The sequence below is a fragment of the Simochromis diagramma genome, unplaced genomic scaffold (genome assembly GCF_900408965.1).
Source record: "Simochromis diagramma unplaced genomic scaffold, fSimDia1.1 OVJJ01000603.1, whole genome shotgun sequence".
Lineage (NCBI taxonomy): Eukaryota > Metazoa > Chordata > Actinopteri > Cichliformes > Cichlidae > Simochromis > Simochromis diagramma.
The window spans coordinates 5,564,289-5,584,171 of NW_024387414.1; the positions used below are offsets into that span (position 1 = coordinate 5,564,289).

At 39.3% G+C, this 19,883-nt stretch overlaps 1 protein-coding gene and 1 long non-coding RNA gene across 3 annotated transcripts in view; one reads left to right on the forward strand and one right to left on the reverse strand.

Annotated features, from left to right (window-relative positions):
* LOC120721078 overlaps nt 1–19,883 on the reverse strand; it is a 20,284-nt gene continuing 401 nt past the window's right edge. The window contains exons 2-3 of the long non-coding RNA XR_005693107.1: nt 1,232–1,235; nt 1–13 (exon numbers count right to left, since the gene is read on the reverse strand). This is a non-coding gene — a long non-coding RNA (uncharacterized LOC120721078). The remainder of the gene's footprint in view (nt 14–1,231; nt 1,236–19,883) is intronic.
* The window catches only part of rhpn2 (rhophilin, Rho GTPase binding protein 2), a 25,575-nt gene continuing 19,987 nt past the window's right edge, over nt 14,296–19,883 (forward strand). The window contains exons 1-2 of one of the 2 annotated variants that reach the window (XM_040011118.1): nt 14,296–14,499; nt 19,083–19,198. In XM_040011118.1, coding sequence (XP_039867052.1) covers nt 14,434–14,499; nt 19,083–19,198 — 182 coding nt within the window. In that variant the 5' untranslated portion in view covers nt 14,296–14,433. The remainder of the gene's footprint in view (nt 14,500–19,082; nt 19,199–19,883) is intronic. The other variant, XM_040011117.1, reaches the window with a different exon arrangement.

Genomic DNA, 19,883 nt, shown 5'->3' on the forward strand with positions numbered 1-19,883 from the left:
GGTGACTGGATTCCTTCTTAGATCTTCCTCACTCTCTTCCTAATTACACTAAAAACAAGACTTTCTACTCATGTGACCTCAAGCATTACTGATACCTGCTATAAATGTTATTAATGTACACATATGTACAAGAGCATCCAAATCCAGGGGATAGTGCATGTGCTATACTTACTTTAAGGCACTTTCTCATTCACCTGTTCACACTCACACACACACACACACACATACACACACACACTCCTGAATTTGTGACTGTCATGTACAGTGTGGCTTGCATTCAGACACAATTTGGGTTTTAGTGTTTTGCTCCACGGCAATCGGGGTGAGTGATTAAGCAGCTCTGTCCCTTGAGTGATTCCATCTGAGTTTCTATGTTTCACATTTCTAAGGACTCTTTACTTGTGTATTGTCCCCGGTTTGTATGTTTGGATCACACCAATAAAGTCATTAACTTGTAAAAACTTGATTTAATCTTTAAAATTAAATAAAATGTAATTTATTTGATACATTTTGTGTCATTGTCACTTTTAGATTATTGGAAACCCATTATTAGGTGACCTCTGATGTGTTGGCAAAGAACATGCCATATCATACTAAGTCTTGTTAAATGTTGAAGTATTATTATTGGCACTTAATATACTTTGATAAAAATTTATTAGTTTGACACGTTGCTTGGCTTGACTTTTCAGCAGCCAGTCTTTCAGCATATTTTATTGACTTGTTTATATGAGATTGTTTATTGCTGGTAATCAAAGATTCTTTTCTGGTGCAAGCTTGAATTTTCCTCCACCACAAAAACAAAGACCTTTGAGTTATTTTTACAAAGCTGGCAGCTGGAAACTAAGAGACATAAACAGACACATTATTGCTGTATTTTAGGAGTTCAAAACTTGCATAATTTGAGGATTTTTGTCATGTAATTGTGAGACATCAAGTGGAATCGTAAGATTCCCTTGCAAAATGCAACATTTTCAATTTGATTTCAGCAAATGATCTAAATGATATAACAGTGGGTTATTTCACAGTGTTCATTAGAGTGACAGCCTGGGGGAAGAAACTGTCTCTGTAGCGGCTGGTTTTTGTAAACACTGCTCTTTAGCGCTTGCTTGAAGGCTGCAGTTTGAACAGTTTATGTCTGGGATGTGAGGGATCTGTAGCGATGTTTTCTGCCTGTTTCCTAACCTTGAACCTGTACAGGTTCCGGATGAATACCACCAATGATCCTCTTTACAGACCTGATTGTCCATTGTCCGCTACAGTCTGGCCCTATCCTGTTTCATCCAGTTCCTCTGCACCTTTCCTCTGGTGTTTAACTACCTAGCAAACTTAACTACAGTTGGTCTTCTCTGCTGTCAGTGTGAGGTTTAGCCATTTAAGTAAAGACCTCTGTCCCTAACAGTTTTACAGCTTACGGTCAGAAGCAGGGTTTGTTGTAGATGAAAAATAAAAAACTAAATCTCCTGCAAAGCAACTAGATGCTTGCTCGGTTCACTGGGTCTCAGTACATACATTTTGCCACCAAGGTGTGTATGCCAGGCTTTCTGAGGATGTCATCACACCATTTTAAGGGCACTAACTGCACATGCAAGAGAATCCAAGTAGAAAAGAAAGTTGTATGATGAAAACAATACACCACAAGTGTCAACAGCAGCTCTCGTGCACATTTACAAGTGATTATATTCAGTGCCTTGAGATGCAAGAAAAATATGACTCAAGGAATAGTCCACCTCATGGTTCAGACTGAAATCACTCTCTTAGGTATTGGGTGGATTATTATCAGTTACTTTTCTGATCCTTTGTATTTCCATGGAGCCTAGCCAGCAGACTGAAGTCTTTACTTTACAGTTCTTCACTATTTTTTTCTTTTTTTACCATCTGTGCTTGGAGCCAAGGCTGAGATAAACGAGGAGTTATCTCATAAAGAGGAACAAACAGTACTCCAAGAACAGACAAAGCCCAGCAGAAACCTTGAGGAGGAGCTCCATCTGCCCCCACCCGGGAAGAGCCTCAGAAAGGAGAGACATCTGAGGCAAGAAGAGGCAAGAAGAGGGGTCCCTATTTGCCTCCAACTCTCTCAACAACACCAATGACCAGGACCAGGATCTTCCCCAGTCCCCCAAACCCCTGACAGGCCATCACCCCCATCACCCTCCTCCCCCTCCCTTTCTCCCTCCTCCCCACACCTGAAATTCACTGAAGAGATGATGGAGCGGGTCAATGCTGGGCTCAGATCTACCCCCCGGCCCAATCCCTCTTTGTCCCCCATAAACCCCCCACCAAAGCAGCCAAAGGTTCGCCACCGAGCCCCACCCTCAACAGAGCAATCGAAGTCACATTGCCCAGCCTCGCCCCCCTTAGTTCCTCCTTACCACCTTCATGCTTTGTCTCCGCAGTCTGATGTGTGATGTGTGGAGGGTCCGGGCTGCAAGGATTATGGCAGTGGTGACTTTTCCCAGGAGAAGCTGGGACCCTGTTTACTAGAAGGTTTTAAAATTTCTGTACTTTTAGGTGACAGAAGGAGACATGTGGCCTGGTCAAAACACAAAGAGCTGCACTCTAAAAGATCTTTAAATATAGTAAACATACCTTGTGTGCCACAGACTGCTCCCAAACACGAGGGGACAAGTAATGCCTCTAAAACACTTAAGTTGGCTTTATTAAACGTTAGATCTTTAGCTGGGAAAACATTTTTAATTAATGATTTAATCACTGAGCACAGCCTTGATTTTATGTTTTTAACTGAAACTTGGTTGGACCAAAATAACAGTGGAGCTGTTCTCATCGAGACGACCCCTCCTAACTACAGTTTTATCAGTGAGGCCAGGGTGAGCAGGAGAGGAGGAGGGGTTGCTGTCTTATTTAATGAATCATTTCAATGTAAGCAGCTATCTCCTGGAAGTTTTCAGTCTTTTGAATATGTGGCTTTACAGCTGAAGGCCCCATCCAAAGTTGTGTTTCTTAATGTTTACAGGCCTCCCAAATACTGCACAGACTTTTTTAATGACCTCAGTGAACTGCTGTCTGTGATCTGTGTTGATTTCGACTGTGTAATTATTGTTGGGGATTTTAACATCCATGTGGACAACCCTCAGGACAAAGGGACTAAAGACCTGAGTAACACTCTGGGCAACTTTGGGCTGACTCAGCATGTAACAGAGGCCACACATAATAGAGGACACACTCTCGACCTACTGATCTCCAAGAGCCTGAGCATTTCAAACATTACTGTGTCTGATGTGGGCCTGTCTGATCATTACTGTGTTTTCTTTGAAAGTAAAATCTCAGCCCACACAAATATATCAACAGCAGTGATCACAAAACGGTGTATAACTGAAGACAGTAGTGAGATCTTTAACCAGGTCTTCCCATTAACACCTGACCTGTTCAGAGGGTCAGTCAATGAGCTCGTCAATAGCTTTAATGCAAAAATGTTAAATGTAATGGATACTATTGCCCCCATTAAGGTGAAGGTTATCTCTGGAAGGAAAAAGTCTCCATGGAGAAACTCCACACTAGTGAAAAATGAAAAAAGAGAGTGTAGGAAAGCTGAGCGCAGATGGAGAAAAACAAACCTCCAGGTTCATTATGACATCTATAAAGAGAAACTTCACAATTATAATTTACAACTGAGGAGTGCAAGAAGGTCCTACTTCTCTGACATCATCACTAAAAACAGCCATAATGCTCGGGTCTTATTTTCTACAGTTGACAGGCTAACAAACCCTCCTGTGCCAGTGGCAGCTGAACTTCATTCAACCATGGCCTGCAATGACTTTGCCAAATTCTTCACAGACAAAATCCAAAAGATTAGACAAGCAGTTGGTACATCAACAGCAGATCCAGGATATGTACTGTGTCCACCGAAAAACTGTTTAAACACCATCAAACAGTTTCACCCGATTAACAGCAAAGACCTGGAGGACATCTTAGGTCAACTGAACTCCTCCTCTTGCTGTTTAGATGTCCTGCCAACAAGTTTTTTCAAAAAGGTCTCAAAGACTTTAGAGTCAGACCTGTTACAGATCGTCAACTTTTCTTTAATGTCAGGTGTGTTTCCAGAACCACTAAAAACTGCTGTAATCAAACCTATACTGAAAAAGGACAATCTTGACAAGACACAAATGAAAAACTACAGGCCGATCTCAAATCTCCCATTTTTAAGTAAGATCATTGAAAAAGCAGTTTCTCAACAGCTCAATTACTTCTTAAAACAGAATAACTGCTACGATGCCTTCCAGTCAGGTTTTAGACAGAACCACAGCACTGAAACCGCTCTGACCAAAGTGTTTAATGACATATGTCTGAATACAGACAGTGGAACAATGTCAGTCTTAGTTTTACTGGATCTCAGTGCAGCATTTGATACAGTTGACCACAACATATTACTCAAACGACTGGAGAACTGGGCAGGTCTTTCAGGAACTGTACTAAACTGGTTCAAAACATACTTAGAAAACAGGAAATACTTTGTATCAATAGGTAACTTCACATCCGAGCAGACAAGTATCACATGTGGAGTTCCCCAAGGTTCCATCTTGGGACCCCCTCTGTTTAACATTTACATGCTCCCACTGGCACAGATTATAAAGAACAACAAAATAAACTACCACAGCTATGCAGATGACACACAAATATATATCACAATGTCACCAGGAGACCGAGGCCCTGTACAGGCTCTTGGTAAATGCATTGAGGAAATTAATGACTGGTTGTGCCACAATTTTCTCCAACTAAACAAAAACAAAACTGAAGGTAATAGTCTTTGGCGCCAAAGAAAAACGATTACAGGTCACCAGAGAACTTCAATCTATACATCTAAAAACCACAAACCAGGCGAGAAATTTGGGTGTAGTGATGGATGCAGACCTAAACTTAGAAAAACACATTAAGACAATAACAAAATCAGCTTACTATCACCTCAAGAATATTTCAAGGATAAAAGATCTGATGTCTCAACAGGACCTGGAAAAACTAGTCCATGCATTCATTTTTAGTAGGCTTGATTACTGTAACAGCATCTTTACAGGTCTACCTAAAAAATCAGTCAGACAACTACAGCTCATTCAGAACTCTGCTGCTCGAGTCCTCACTAAGACCAAAAAAGTGGACCACATCAGTCCAGCTCTGAGGTCTTTACACTGGCTGCCTGTCCGTCAGAGGATAGACTTTAAAGTTCTGATGCTGGTCTATAAAGCTCTGAATGGTTTAGGACCAAAATACATCAATGACCTCCTGACCCAGTATGAACCTTCCAGATCCCTCAGGTCATCTGGATCTGGTCTTTTATCAGTTCCCAGAGTCAGAACCAGACACGGAGAAGCTGCATTCAGCTTTTATGCTCCTTATATCTGGAACAAACTCCCAGAAAGCCTCAGATCAGCTGAAACACTCAGTTTATTTAAATCCAGGTTGAAGACTCACCTATTCTCAGCTGCATTTGAATAAAGCACCAAATCCACACTTTTAAGCTTAAATTTCAAAACTTACACTAACTACTGATCTTATCTATTTCTGATTTTATCTGTTTTGATTTTATATACTGTTTTGTTTGTTTGTTAAGCTTAAATTTCAAAACTTACATTAACTACTGATTTTATCTACTGTTCTGATTTTATCTGTTTTGATTTTATATACTGTTTTGTTTGTTTGTTTGTTTGTTAAGTGGGTTTAGAGCTCTGGGTAGCTCCCCAGCTGGGTCTAGACTGGGTCTAGAGAGTATTTTAAATTCAGGGAATTTAAAATAGAAAGTAGCTCGTCCACAGAAGGACTGGTAGCTCCCCTTACGATAAGGGTTCAGATCGCGCGAACAGGTGTGAAATGTGTGTGTTTAGTTAGTTTGTTTGTTTGCTTGTTTTAATCAATTTTAAATCATGCTTTTTATTTGTTTTTGTTTCTAATGTCTCTGTAAAGCACTTTGAATCACCTTGTTGTTGAATTGTGCTATACAAATAAATTTGCCTTGCCTTGCCTTGCCTAATGCAAATTCACAGCAGCGGCGGAAATGAGCTTCCTCCGAAGGGTGGCTGGCCTCTCCCTTAGAGATAGGGTGAGAAGCTCAGCCATCCGGGAGGGGCTCAGAGTAGAGCCGCTGCTCCTCCACATCGAAAGGAGCCAACTGAGGTGGTTCGGGCATCTGACAAGGATGCCTCCTGGGCGCCTCCTGGGTTAGGTGTTCTGGGCATGTCCCACCGGGAGGAGGCCCCGGGGCAGACCCAGGACACGCTGGAGAGATTATATCTCTCGGCTGGCCTGGGAACGCCTTGGTGTTCCCCCGGATAAGCTGGAGGAGGTGGCTGGGGAGAGGGAGGTCTGGGCTTCTCTGCTTAGGCTGCTGCCCCCGCAACCCGGCCCCGGATAAAGCGGAAGAAGATGGATGGATGGATGGAAGTTCACAACAATAGTCATCTGATATGACTTCATATTGTGCAATATTAGAGAGGCGATTTGGCAATCCTCTGTGAACAAGCACTTGATAAGAGTGGATGGATAAACTCTTTTAACAGTAAGAGACCGCAGGTAAACCTCAGGTCACGGAGGGGCACCCATCTACCATGACTGCTGGAAAGGACCACAAACTGCAGTAAAGAGTAGACGAGAGTCAGTAGTCACATATACTTGCAGGGGGGAGCAGTAGAATTATGGTTGGTGACAGCTAACACTTATCACTTGTAAGCATGCAGCTATTTCTGTATGTAAACATACACCAATAACTACATGCTTACATGCTCAACTTAAACAGTATATATACTAATATGATAAATGATACCAGCTAAGAATTTTAACATTCTTAAAGTCCTTCTTCACTGTTTTGGTCACTTACATTGGCTCTTGTCAACTCATTAAATTAAAGATGAATTAAACAAACTAATAGAAGATGTGTATCATCCATTAAGATCCCTGGTGTATGCAAAATAACTAATTATGTATGTGTGAGTGTTAAATCTATACTAATGTCTATAATATACCTACCAGTCCACTGAAGGACACAGGTGAAAGAAATGGTAATGATGGCTGCACCAGGAGGCAGAGGAATACTCCTACCGACCATATCTATGGGAGCAGTAACAGAGGTATGGATGTTACTATCCATCTACACCTCCAAGGAGTCACCAGGGTCATAAAAGGGTCAGGGTCTTAAAATTAAGCATATATCTAACTGTTTTTTGAGCAGGGAAAACCCGCGGCATTAATAATATTCTTAACTTTTTTATCTGAAGGAAGGCATATTTACAAATAGATTTATGCTGTTGCATCAGGAATTGAAAAGTTTGATGCAAGAAATCAAACCTCTTTAGGCGTTTGAGTTTATTTGTTTTTAATGAAAGTATTGACAATGTTTCAGGTGGATTTACTGATCCAATAAATACACAGTTTACAATAGAGATTCATACTACAGCCTAAAATAGAAATGGCTAAATAAGCACAAAAAAACCAAATACACATCACTTCTTCTACAGTTTAAGGAGTTAAGTCATTAAGCTGCGGCAGGCGAATGCTAACGAATTCAAAATTAATTTGGAGGCCGGCCTCCCTCTCCAAAAGGAGGGCCCAAACAAAGAGAGGAGATGCTTTGTTGGCTACAGGAAGGCAGGCAGAAACACTGGCTGCAGTGTGATGGCAGGAGGGGATGAGGAAGAGGAGATGGAGGGGAAAACAGCCAAAGTACTGCAGTGGCATAAGGGAGGAGCTGTGTTGCAAACAAATACATCATGGCATCCCAGTACAGTGGCAGGAGGAGAAAGCACAGTGCAGGGGGGTGAGAAATGAGGAGGAGAAAAAAAAGAAGACCAAAAAAAGATCAGTGATAGAAGACAGAATGGAATAACCAAAAAGCATTTGAACATCAGGAAGAGGGTCAGTCATAGATGGCTATTTGATGAAAATCCACAAAATATAAGAGGGTCTTCACAGTCTAATAAAGACATGAGCCTGCGTTTTTCTTCTTCCAATAAAGTAAGTAAAGTACCATATCAGAGAACCAGTGTGAATAAATGGTAAATGGACTGGTTCTTATATAACGCTTTTCTACTCTTCTGAGCACTTAAAGCGCTTTACACAACTTGTGCAGTCACCCATTCACACCAGCACATTGTTCTAAGTGCTTTCTAAGTAACATTCACACTCCGATGGATGCATCGGAGAGCAATTTGGGTAATATCTTGCCCAAGGATATTTGGCATGCAGACTAGGGGAAGCCAGGAATCGAACCGCCAACCTTTCGATCAGTAGATGACATGCTCTACCGCCTGAGCTACAGCCACCCCATAATAAGACGATTAATGTACTTTTGGTTCACATATCACGACCCACTGACATATTTGTCTGAAATATTTACGCTATACTCGGCTTACGGTTGAATTAAACAATACAATTTACATCTCATAAAGTTCATTCTGTTCATCTGGATGTAACGTTTTCAGTGTGAGAAATGTTTCATTATTCATCTGAGCCAGTTCTTCAGTCTCAGCTGACTGCAGGCTTCGCCAACCTTAAAAACATTACAGTTGTATAACAACCAGTACCAGCTTCATAACAATGAGTCACAACCTCATATCATTTTGTTTATATGCAAATTGTCATGACAGCTGAGCAGAGTTGGGGAATGGCTGCAGTCACGCCATTACATGATTGTGACTGATGTAATCTTAGCCCCCTCCTCGGTTCAGCGACAGTTGCTCAGCGATGTGCACTGTAAACAAACCCATATGGATTAATGTTTAAGGTTTGACACAGCAGGTAGAGCCATAAACTAAATAATATATATAAAAAACATTAGTCATTGTTAGAAATTGAAATATGACCCGATGGCTTCGGATAACATTTTCTAAATTCTTTTGCAGTATATCAATAAGACCCAGTTAAACTTACATTTTACCGGGGTATTGAATCAGCCAAATTGTCTCAGCCTTTATATTTCTGACAGTTCAATAAAACATTTCGGTGGTTTCATCTTCTCCACTACAGTCACATTTCCCTATATGGTGTTTCCTTATTATAAATAATGGATAATGTGCCAGCAAACATGCCCATGTAGGTCCACAGTAGGTAGGTCTGGGTAAAGTAAAGTTAAAGTAAAGTAAAATTTTATTTTTATAGCACACCTCAAAAAAAATATCACACACTGTAAAAAAAAATTGTAATATAAAAGTATTTTACTGTGTATTTTACAGTTTTGTACTGTTCGTCTAGAATACCATTAAATTTACATAAATAGACTGTGATTTTACATTTCAAATGTAAATTAACGTAACGATCAAACATTTCTTTCACTGAAAACGCTACATGCAGATAAAAAGAATCAACTTTTTTGGATTTCCTTAACTGGGTTTTAGAGTGTGCATCAAGATATGGTTTAGTTTCCTCAGTAGTGACTAATATGACCTCAGTGTCACATTCCTGCAGGCAGACTAGTACAAGTACTGCATATAGCATTCCACCTATCACCTACTTTAATCGGTAGTCCCCACTCTGAATGTAAATTATATTTTTCACTTGTTTGTATGAAATATTGTGTTTGTTTTTAATTGCTATGTTGTTATGTGTTGTATGTGTTTTGACTTTAGCTGCCCTGATGCCAGGTCTCTTTTGGAAATGAGATTTTTACCTGGAAAAATAAAGGATTAATTTTAAAAAATTGTATTTTTGTCAACTGTCTTCAGTTGGATTACAATGAAATGTTCATTCCAAAAACAAACATTTAGACACACATAGACTTTATTTAATCCAACTCTGGGGAAATTCACTTGTTACAGCAGCACAAGGGACAGGAAGAAAACGGGAATTATATTAGAAAAAGATATATTAGAAAAATTAGAGCTAACCCAAAATACTATACTATGTACACATGATTAATATACACAGTAAAAATACACCAAGATTTTCTTTCTATATGTACATAGAGTGCAGTGCATTGGGAGTGAAAATAATACACATGTATTTTTATTTTGCTTTATTTATTTATTTTACTTTTTGTACTTGGTTGTCCTCTGGCTTCATGATCTTTAGCTGATTTGGTGTAACTTTTGAAACTTCACCTTCTTCTAACAAGTCCTGAATCTGTTTTAACATTCATTCTGAAGCTAAATATTATGTTTTAGGAAGGTTCATTTTACTTACGTTTTGGCATGTCATGTCAGAGCCCTGTGATTTATTGCATGGATGGACGTCAATATTTGTAATGTATTGACTCAACTCTTGTACAAGATTTGAATGTAATAGTAAGGCTAGTAAACTACAAGTAGAGGATAAACCAAGGACAGAGATGCAGAGGGAGGAGACAGGTAGAGAGGGAGGAGAAGTGGAGAGAAACAAAACAAGAGGGATGGAGCAAGAGGGACCAGAGGAAAAAGGGAGGAGAAGAGGCCACAGACCCAACAACACTTTAGTGCCGAGGACAAACTATTACTCTCCCTCATTCTTTCTTTCATCCAAGCCTTGATCTATTCTTACTGTAGAGCTTCTGGAGTGCCTGCTCCAATAGTTTGCCATACTGCCCAAATCACAGATCATTTGTTAACAGGGAACCCAGAGTTCTTGCAGTTGGGGAGCAGGGCTGCATAGCAACCCTTCAGCACTTCCTGTTGGGCCGGGGGTTGAACGCCGGTGCCCGTTGTTCACTGCCGTACCCCCTCTGCCTTTAGAAAAGCAGCCGGGAAGTAGTTGACTTACAATCGGCTTTGTGCTTCATAGTGAGGGGAAGAGAAATGAGCGGAAAGGCAAAGCACCCGCAGTTCACTGCAAGCTAAATCAAACAAGGGACCCTCTATATGATAATATACATTTCTGAGGGCTGACATTAAGATTTTCAGAGAGATGGTGCTCAGAGCTAAGTAATGTAATGTAATACATTTAAGATTGTGTGACAGTGTTGGTAAATGGCGTGGACTGTACATTTTCAGCAGTAAAAAAATGTTGTGAGTGAAAAATGCAGCTCTGTTTTTTACCACTCTGCAGACTTCTGTGATTACAGCCAAAAGGCTTTAAGTGGTTCAAAAGCAAATACAACTCAGCTGCTTATGTGGGTCAACTCACATAAGCAGCTCAAGCTATTTACTTGAAATACTGATAGAAACTAGTGACACAGTGGACAAATGTGTCAGCAAGACAGCACCAAACACTGTTAACTATGTAACTTAAGAAGACAACATTTCTGACTAGAAATGTAATTACTGCAGATAGCCACATTTTTATGTATTTACTTTGTCTTACTCTCAAAAGTGTCATTTCTTTGCTAATAAGGGTATTTTCTATTAAGCAATAATATCACTGTAAATAATTATAGCAGTAAAAAAGTGTAATATTTGTAAAATAATTCCAGTCAGTATTATTTATGTAATACATGTAGAATGTAGAATTATCTAGAACATGCTTCATGTTGCAACCCTGCAAACATGTTACTTTGGGGCCCGTATGAGGCCACTGTGGACAAACCCACACAGTCTCAAACGGGGCAGCCCATAGTGTATGCTGACTGTGGGCAGCCCACACTAAGCAGATACCCAAAGTGAGACCCATGAACCTGCAGCACAGTATGGTGACACTCTAGCTGTGGGCTGCCCACAGCTAGATGGGGCTCCACCCAGGTTGCACAAATGGGCCCCACATTTCACATCAGTATTGCCCATAAGAAAAAAACTCCTACAGGGGCCCCAAAGAGCTGCCCACAAAGACCACGCCCCAATAAGTGCCCACATGTGCTCCAAATTTGATGTTGGTATTTAGCCTGTAAAATTATGGATTGACATCTACAAACCCATAACTCTGCATCCCCTTAGAGATAATTTAGAAACAAAACAGAGCTCGCTTATTAAAAAAAGAAATTTTCTGGTGGTCAAAATCCCCTTTACGTAGTTTAAAAATATTTTAGCTACATTTTCCCTGACTTTTTCATTTCGCTTTGCAACAAGAGACACTTGACAGTTAATGATAACCTTTGGATATGTGTTTAGTGAAATATGACCGTTACAGGTCCTTGTTGTTAGTAACACCTGCCACACCTGTTTTTGCTGAGTTGTTTGAAATGAAGCAGTGCTCCTTCAGAGTCATAGTAACAGCCTGAAAACAACAACAACAACAACAACAAACAAACAAAAAACAAAACATAAAGAAAAATGAGACAGAAAATATAAAAATAGATAAAAAAAATTTAATAACTAAATAAAAAGATCTTTGGAAAAGCACCTTAAAGTCATTTTTCTCAAAGTTTTTCTAATGTATGTATTGATAATATAGTAAACTGAGATAACCTCATGACTCAGAACAAACACCATGGCGTATAAACAACTACGGAAAACTATAAGATTAAAAAAACATTTGCATAAAATAGACATAGTTGTTGATGAAATAAAAAAACAATATCTCCATCTAGTGGACTGTATTCTTAGGCACAAGACCCATCCACCCTTTAATTTCCTCCCATCCATCCATCCATCCATCCATTCTCTTTCTCTTATCCAGGTCAGGGCCACAGTTGGACTGGAGGCTATCAGACTTATCATAGGTACTCTGGACAGATCTATCACAGGGCTGTAAAGTGCAACAATCACCACTAACAACAATTACAGAACAAGGAATTGTTACATATGAACAAAGCTGGAAACAACAAATGTTTACAACATAAGAAACTGTGGGGTGCTGGTTTCTTTCAGAGCATTTAGAGAAAGTAAACTACACAAAAACAAACAATAACAAATACACAGTAACAACAGCTTGGAGTAAATTAATGCAAGCCAACATCAATACAAATGTCTGGTTTGTCTTCATACAAATCCATTAACTATAAAATCTGTCTGCAGTTAAAAAAAACAACCCCGAAGATATAAATAGAAAGTTCCTTGTAAGCTGTTGGCTGGGTTTCAGATGCAGAACTGGCAAAACAAGCCCCTGGCTTCTGTTAGTATTGCATACATGTGCCATCTGACAGCTACTGACAGCAACACTACAACAAATCCTGATGAGGTAACTATAAACAAGACACAGGCAAAAATTAAAGTTAACACAGGGACTGAGTTTTAGGACACACACATACTCACACACTACTTATTGTAACGTCTGTTTTTGTATTTCACATCATCTTGTTTCCCTGAGTGCCCCCTTTCTGCCAGCCTACATGTCAGTAAAGGAAACTGCATTCACTATTTTATTTTAGCATTTAAAAAACAGATAAACTTCAAGTAATATACTTTTGAAAGCTGTGATATAATATGGCGCTGTATTGCATATTCAAATTCATACAGTTCGGGAATTCTAAAACAGAAAAGCCCAAGGGTAACATTTTTCTCTTTCAAAGGAAGAATCTTAAAGAAAGAGACACAACTGTGGCAATCATTCATGTGATAATGGTGATGTAATGAAATATGTGTCAGACACTGATTTCTTCCAAGTATTACATCTTAGACTTAAAGACATACAGCCTTTATCAGCATGTGGAAAAATAAAATGAAACAACACCACCAGGTGGCCTAGTAGGCTGTTAGCCACATCATCTCATGTTCCGTTTAAAAAAGAAAAAAGAAAAAAAAGAAAAAGAAAGTTTTATTCTAGAATGAAGCTCATGAATGACAGCAGCTTTGTAATTTTTAGTAATCATTCCCTCTATGAGGATAAATAACTCATATGGCTCAACAAAACATAACATAACCATGGGATGTCCTCACTGTAGTACGCAGGGGTTCAGGTTTGTTAGTTTTTTTGTTTACGTGTTTTATCACACATTATTATATCCTTGTCCGGTGTTGGTGTGTGGGACATTTTGAACAACAGATCTGTTGCCAAAGTCACATTTCCGTATTGGTTTATGTTGAAGGAACTATTTTGCATAGTTTTACATAGATAACTGTCACTCTGCAAACCATTTGCTTAGAATAAAAATAGAAACTGAAAAACGAACGACTGTTATGTTGAACTACTACTGCTAGTATTTTACAGTGTTACAGTACTTTAATACTTAATGTGTTAATGTAATACTTTTGTATTAGCTCAACATTTGATTTTCTTTGGTCAGACAGATCTGGGAAATTTAGATGAGGGTGGCACAGGTATTGATAGAATATAAATCTGACTTTGAGAGCAATACAAGAGTTAAAAGACCGATATATTTTCTTGTTTTTCTTTTCACTATTACACGCTTGCATAACAGTATTTCATCCTATATCTAGCCGTCTCACATAATGCACTCCGTAGAGCCTGAACTAAACAGGTGTCTTCCGCTGAGCTTCTTTTGGGCCGTGAAAGCACCACCCATTCTGTTTGTGTGGGCGGAGCTTCTGGTTTCCTACTGGAAAAATCTCTGACTGAGTGAAGAGAAGTTAGAAGAGCAGGCATATTGGTGGTGTAGAGAGGTTCTCACCTGTTGTTAAAAGCTGTTAATTAAAAAAGAAAAAAAGAAAACATTTTTTTTCTCCTCTTGAGGTTCTCGGAGTGCGTGCCTTCAGGATGACGGACGCTCTTTTACCAAATGGCATCAACGACGGCGGCGGAGACAAAAGTTATTTCAAAAAGGTGAGTTTTTGTCTCTAGTCCTTCCACTTTGAGAACAAAAGCAGGACACGTATCCCCACAGTAATGTATCCAGCGTATACTGTTAAGTTTAACCTGGAAAAATAGTGACTTAAGGTTAGGCTTGTTGTTGACGTGCTACTGTTTTAACTTATTAAACCGAACGTTTAATAAGGCCTGTGCTAATGTTAAAGACAATTAACATTTCCCAATGAACCCCCCTTTTTATATCCAACTTATTGTTTCCGCTTCCCATTTAAATAGCAATTAGTTGCTATTTTATTTTTCTTCCATTTTCATTTTTTCCAAAGAAACCAACTAATCATGGTAAATTATTCTTTGGTGTATTAGATGTAATAAAAATCGATAGGTTGATGCTTGATTTCAGTCTTTCGAGTACAAAAAGCTGCTCCTTATCTGTCACCAACAGCCGCAGCAGAAACCACAGCATTGTCAACTTCAGGTGTCCGTGTGTGTGTGTGTGTGTGTGTGTGTGTGTGTGTGTGTGTTACACCCAGAATAGCTGTACTTCGTGCACTTGTTGATACTGGGAGCCGCGGCCAAATATCCCACAATCAACATAATCAACTCCCTGTTTGTTGTTAGGGAGGTGTGAGGATGATTGATAGTTAAAAGAATTTGTTGACATTCCTGGTGGACTTTGGTCAGTTTAGCCTTACTGCCGAGGCATGAAACAGGTTGGGTTTGTTTGAAGAAGAAAAAAAAAAAACAGATCATTGTATTTAAGAGAAATTGATAGCCAAGTAAAGCGCAAACCTTTGGTCTTTTTAATGATTGTATCACACAGTTCCTGGGAGGTAATCTGAATAACCTCATCAGCAGAGTGATGTAAAAGATACATATTTAAATTGGACTTGGTTAAAAATGCACCCCTTGTAGTGTAACTGAGACAGTTTCATGCTGTAAATGGGCTTGTGAATTGTCATGGCACAATAATTGACAAACCCTGCATGAGGACCAGCAGAGAAACCTCTCCAACTGGTTTCACCTTTTCAAGTACCTGGGGTTGTAGCATTTTCCAGAGCGCCTAGTCTGTCCAGTTTGAGGTCATGAGAAAGGCAGCTGGCAGTGAGAGAGTGATTATCTAATGTGTTTTTATTGGCTTGCCTGACTGCCATGCTGTGGTCTGTCTCATTCTTCTACATTTACACTGGTATCCACAACTGAAATGTGTTTTTATAGAAAAAGCTTGTTTAGATGGACATCTGAACACAGCCTTTGTTTCTTTCAATCCCACCAAATCCCCTTCTGAACGCTGTCTGGATTTAGGCTCTGTGTTGCACTTCCTCTGTCTATAAAAAGGTCAGTGGGAGCTGGGGTCTGGCACTGCCACAAGACATGATGGGAGACTATAGAGCCTCCAAAATATCATTATTATTATTATTATTATTATTATTATTATTATTATAATAAGGCATTTCAGATATTACAAGCACCTACTTTTTTCATTTTAAGTTCTTTCTTTTAGTTCGGTGTATTTCTGTATTGAACATTCATGTGTTTTACTTTCATGGCCTTGGCATAAAAATGCTTGCACATTTGCTAAAACCACACAATGAGTTCTGTGCCCTCATTTTGTCACGCTGAAGAGATTTGCAATTTGGAAACTTTGGGTCAAATTTTAACTAAGTGAAGTCGAGTCGATCTTTGCCTCCATTTTTGAGCTCCTCTCTCACTCTTGAGTGAAAATGAGTGTAATGATTTACAAGGCCTCACCGGCTCCAGCGGATGCTCCAGGGAGCTGTTGTGGTTCGGGGCTTCCGTCCTAGCCTTCCACCGTTTCACCTCCAGCTGGCTGGTGTCCGACTGTTTGGGCTGCAGAATGGAAAGATGGCAGAACAAAAAGCCGAATAGGCATGTTTCTTCTCCTTATCCTCCTTGGCCAGTGAGAGGATTGACGTAGCATCTGGCCTGAGGGTGTCCTTCAGCCAGACCACAGACACAAATTGACAACATGTGTCCTGGTTCACAAACCAGACAAGCTCAGCTGACTTGGAGGCACACTTAGATTTCCTCAGTAGACTTTTGTATTGGAAAACGGCGAATGAGATGAAGCCATAAACAAATATTTACTCATGCAGTAGTTCCCCTGAAATAAATGCATGTCTTTGAATTGAAACAAGAACACACTGTTTGACAGCAGTATGCACACTTGGAATGGATTCAGAGTGAAGAGTCATTTAGGGAAAATACAAGTTTTCAACTTGTCATCATTAAATGATACCGAGCAGGAGCTGTGAGTCTGTTGCTACCAGAACTGGGTCATGGCTGAAGCCTCTCCCTGGCTCGTTTCCAGTCCTAATCAGCACTTGTATAAACCAACTATCCCATGAATTAATGCTCCACATGTTCTTTATGAAGAATCAGTTATATAATACCAGATTGATTTGCTGTTTGATGGATATGGTAATGGACTGCGCTGCCTTTGTGTTTTGCTCTAATGAAGTGTTTTGAACACTTGTAGAGAAAGACTGTTCTGTTCAAGTGTGCCAGTGGGTAGGAGGGGCTCAGTTCAGTGTGCGGATCAGTGGGTTAGTAAGGGCAGCAGCAGCATAAGCAGCCAAGTGGTTTAGTTCCATGTGTCACTTAATAGGATGTCAAAAAGTTTTGTAGCATAGTAACAAAGTATACGTAGAAAAATGTCCTGCCATGGTTGCTATCATACTTGAGCCACTCCTTTGTCCTGGTACATACTGCTGCTGGTGATGTCACGATTGACGTGACCGGACAAAACGTCTTCAGCCTGCCGTCATTCTACAATTATCTGTTGTGTTTTGCCACACCCTTGATAGTTTCAGTACTCTTCTATTGTGTAGTTAACATGACCTGGTTAATCATTACGCCCTCAGGTGGTTCAACTGTTTGAACAGGATGAACCAAATAACTATGGCAGGCTGGTTTCGAGAGTACATTATACTGTGACTAAAATATTATGCTAAATGTGACTATTGTTGAAGCCACTTGACCTGCAGTGCTGAAATTTGTTCTCGAGACAAATACCTTTGCTTACTCATTTTACAGGAAGTCTCTGAGATAAACATTGACGTGAGACTTAGTTATCTGTAAAATATCTGGCAGGTGTGACAGAGAAGCACGTACATCCATAGCCTTACTTGGAGAAACTGTAATGAATAAGAATATTTAAGCTGTTTTTGTGGCAGACATAACAAAACATCTAATTTCCGGACAGTCTTGTGAACTAATTAAAGTGTTAACAAAGTGTGGGTTCTGTTTTTGTTACAAAATATAACTTTTGCTCAACATCTTATAAGGTGAATTAAGTCAGTTTAGGTAGTGGGAAGGCAGTGATAGACTGTCACATTATTAGTGAAGAGATGGTGACTGCATTCAAAGCTTTACTACATTACAAAAAGTATTTTTACTCCTAAGTTTATATTAATATTTTAACTTTGGTATTATGCTGTTGTTGCTATGGTGATCCTACACATCTCAGGTGTAACTAATTTAGTTTTTTGAGGAGTTTGGCTGTTAGATTCAAAACCTTAATCAGAGGCACAGGGCACAGATCATCTTCAGCTGTTATGTAGATATGTTCATTTGTATTGTACAGTGTAACAGTAATTTAAACATTACTCTGAAATTTTTGGTAAAATTTACTCAGACTGTTTTCTCCCCTGCTGACCATGATTGTGGGAATCCTCCCTGTTATGGAAAAAAATTAAATAATCGAAACTTGTGCCTCATTGTTGACATTTGAAACGGGACAGAGAAATTAAACATACTATATCCATTTATTACTTATTACAAAAGAAACCAAAGCTCATTCTTTTGCTGACCTCAGAGTGAGTCAGATCATTTCAGCTTAGATGTCCCATGCTGATCACTGTAATCTAACTAGTTTTACTGTGCTGACTGGTCTCTTCGCATCACGTTGTTTTCACTAACCAAAATAAACCACAGACCACACCTCTGCTCTTCAGTGAGTCAGTGAGAATGAATTCCTGGTGCCAGTTTATGCGAGCTGCTGTGAATGACAACCTTTTAACTTATTTAGATTGGTAAGTTTGTGATAAAGTCAAGGACACGTAGTACCGCTATAGTTCATGTGGGTCCATTATGTGTAGTCATGGAAAATGACATCAGGTACCTTAATTGATACACGTAATTACATAATAAGGTGAAGCTTTTTCCACAACCAACTTTGAGGAATTTTTTTTTCTTACGTCAAAAACTAAAAATGATGTAAAAGCCCTAAAATTTTAACAGAAAGAAAAATGTTGAAACCTTAAGAGTGTCAAGTATTTTATCACATTGAATAAGTAATAATATAATAGATCTTTTATAGTAAATTGAAGCTGAAGTTTTGAATGTGCAGAATCTGCTGGGAAGGCACAAATTTTTTGGTATCAGAAGCTTTGTAGTTGTCCAATTTCTACAGAAGAGCAAAGAGGGAAGCCACTGTTGGCATCCAACAATGTTTCTCTCTAATATGTAAAACTGTTCCATTGTTGCATTATGTTTTTCTGTTTGTTACATTTTTAGAAGATGGGTTTTTTTGTTGGTGTTTTTTTCTTGCTGACTCATTTTTCCTTCCTGTGTTTCAGGGTTGCAACCCATTCGCACAGACTGGACGAAGCAAACTGCAGAACACACGAGCCGGTCTTAACCAGCAGATTATCAAACAGATGAGGATGAGGGCTGGAGCTGAGAATCTGCTCAAGTAAGAGCAAAGTGATACATGCATCCAACTTAATATATGGGTTTACTGTGTGCATGTGTGTGTGCTTGAAGTAGATATGTTTTTTTTAAGTAATAGTTGATTCATTCTAAAGTGGAAATATTTAAAGAGGAGAGCAAAGTCTATGATGGGTTTAAGAATCCAAGCACACATGTAGTTTTGCATATGTTACATCATTGTAGCTAGCCTTTGTCACTGCATTGCAGGGAACTGTTGCTGTTGATATGTCTGGCCTCACTTTTGTCTTTCTGTCATGAGCTGTTGTGAATTTATACTGGTAAGAATTGAAATGACACAGGGTAAATGGTAGTCAGAGATAACAATCTCGCAGAGGAGCATTCCTTGTAATCTGAAAACAAAGAGCTTCAGTGACATGTGATTAAGGAGGGTCTACTGAACACTTTACTTTATGCTTTACTTTTATCCATTTTATTATAGTGATTATAAGAAATCAAGAGAGCAAGATGTGAGAAATTAAGCCTAAAACTTTCCCCAGCTGAGTTTACAACTCTGACAGCCAGGATGTTGTTTAGTGGTATGAATGTCAGAAAGCACCTTGTGATGAAAGGTTGCTTTTCTCTAGAAGAGTGAATCATTGTCTTTCATCACTGTGCTTGTGACTGTGATGGCACAAGATAAGAGATCTCTTTCCTTTTGTCTGATAATA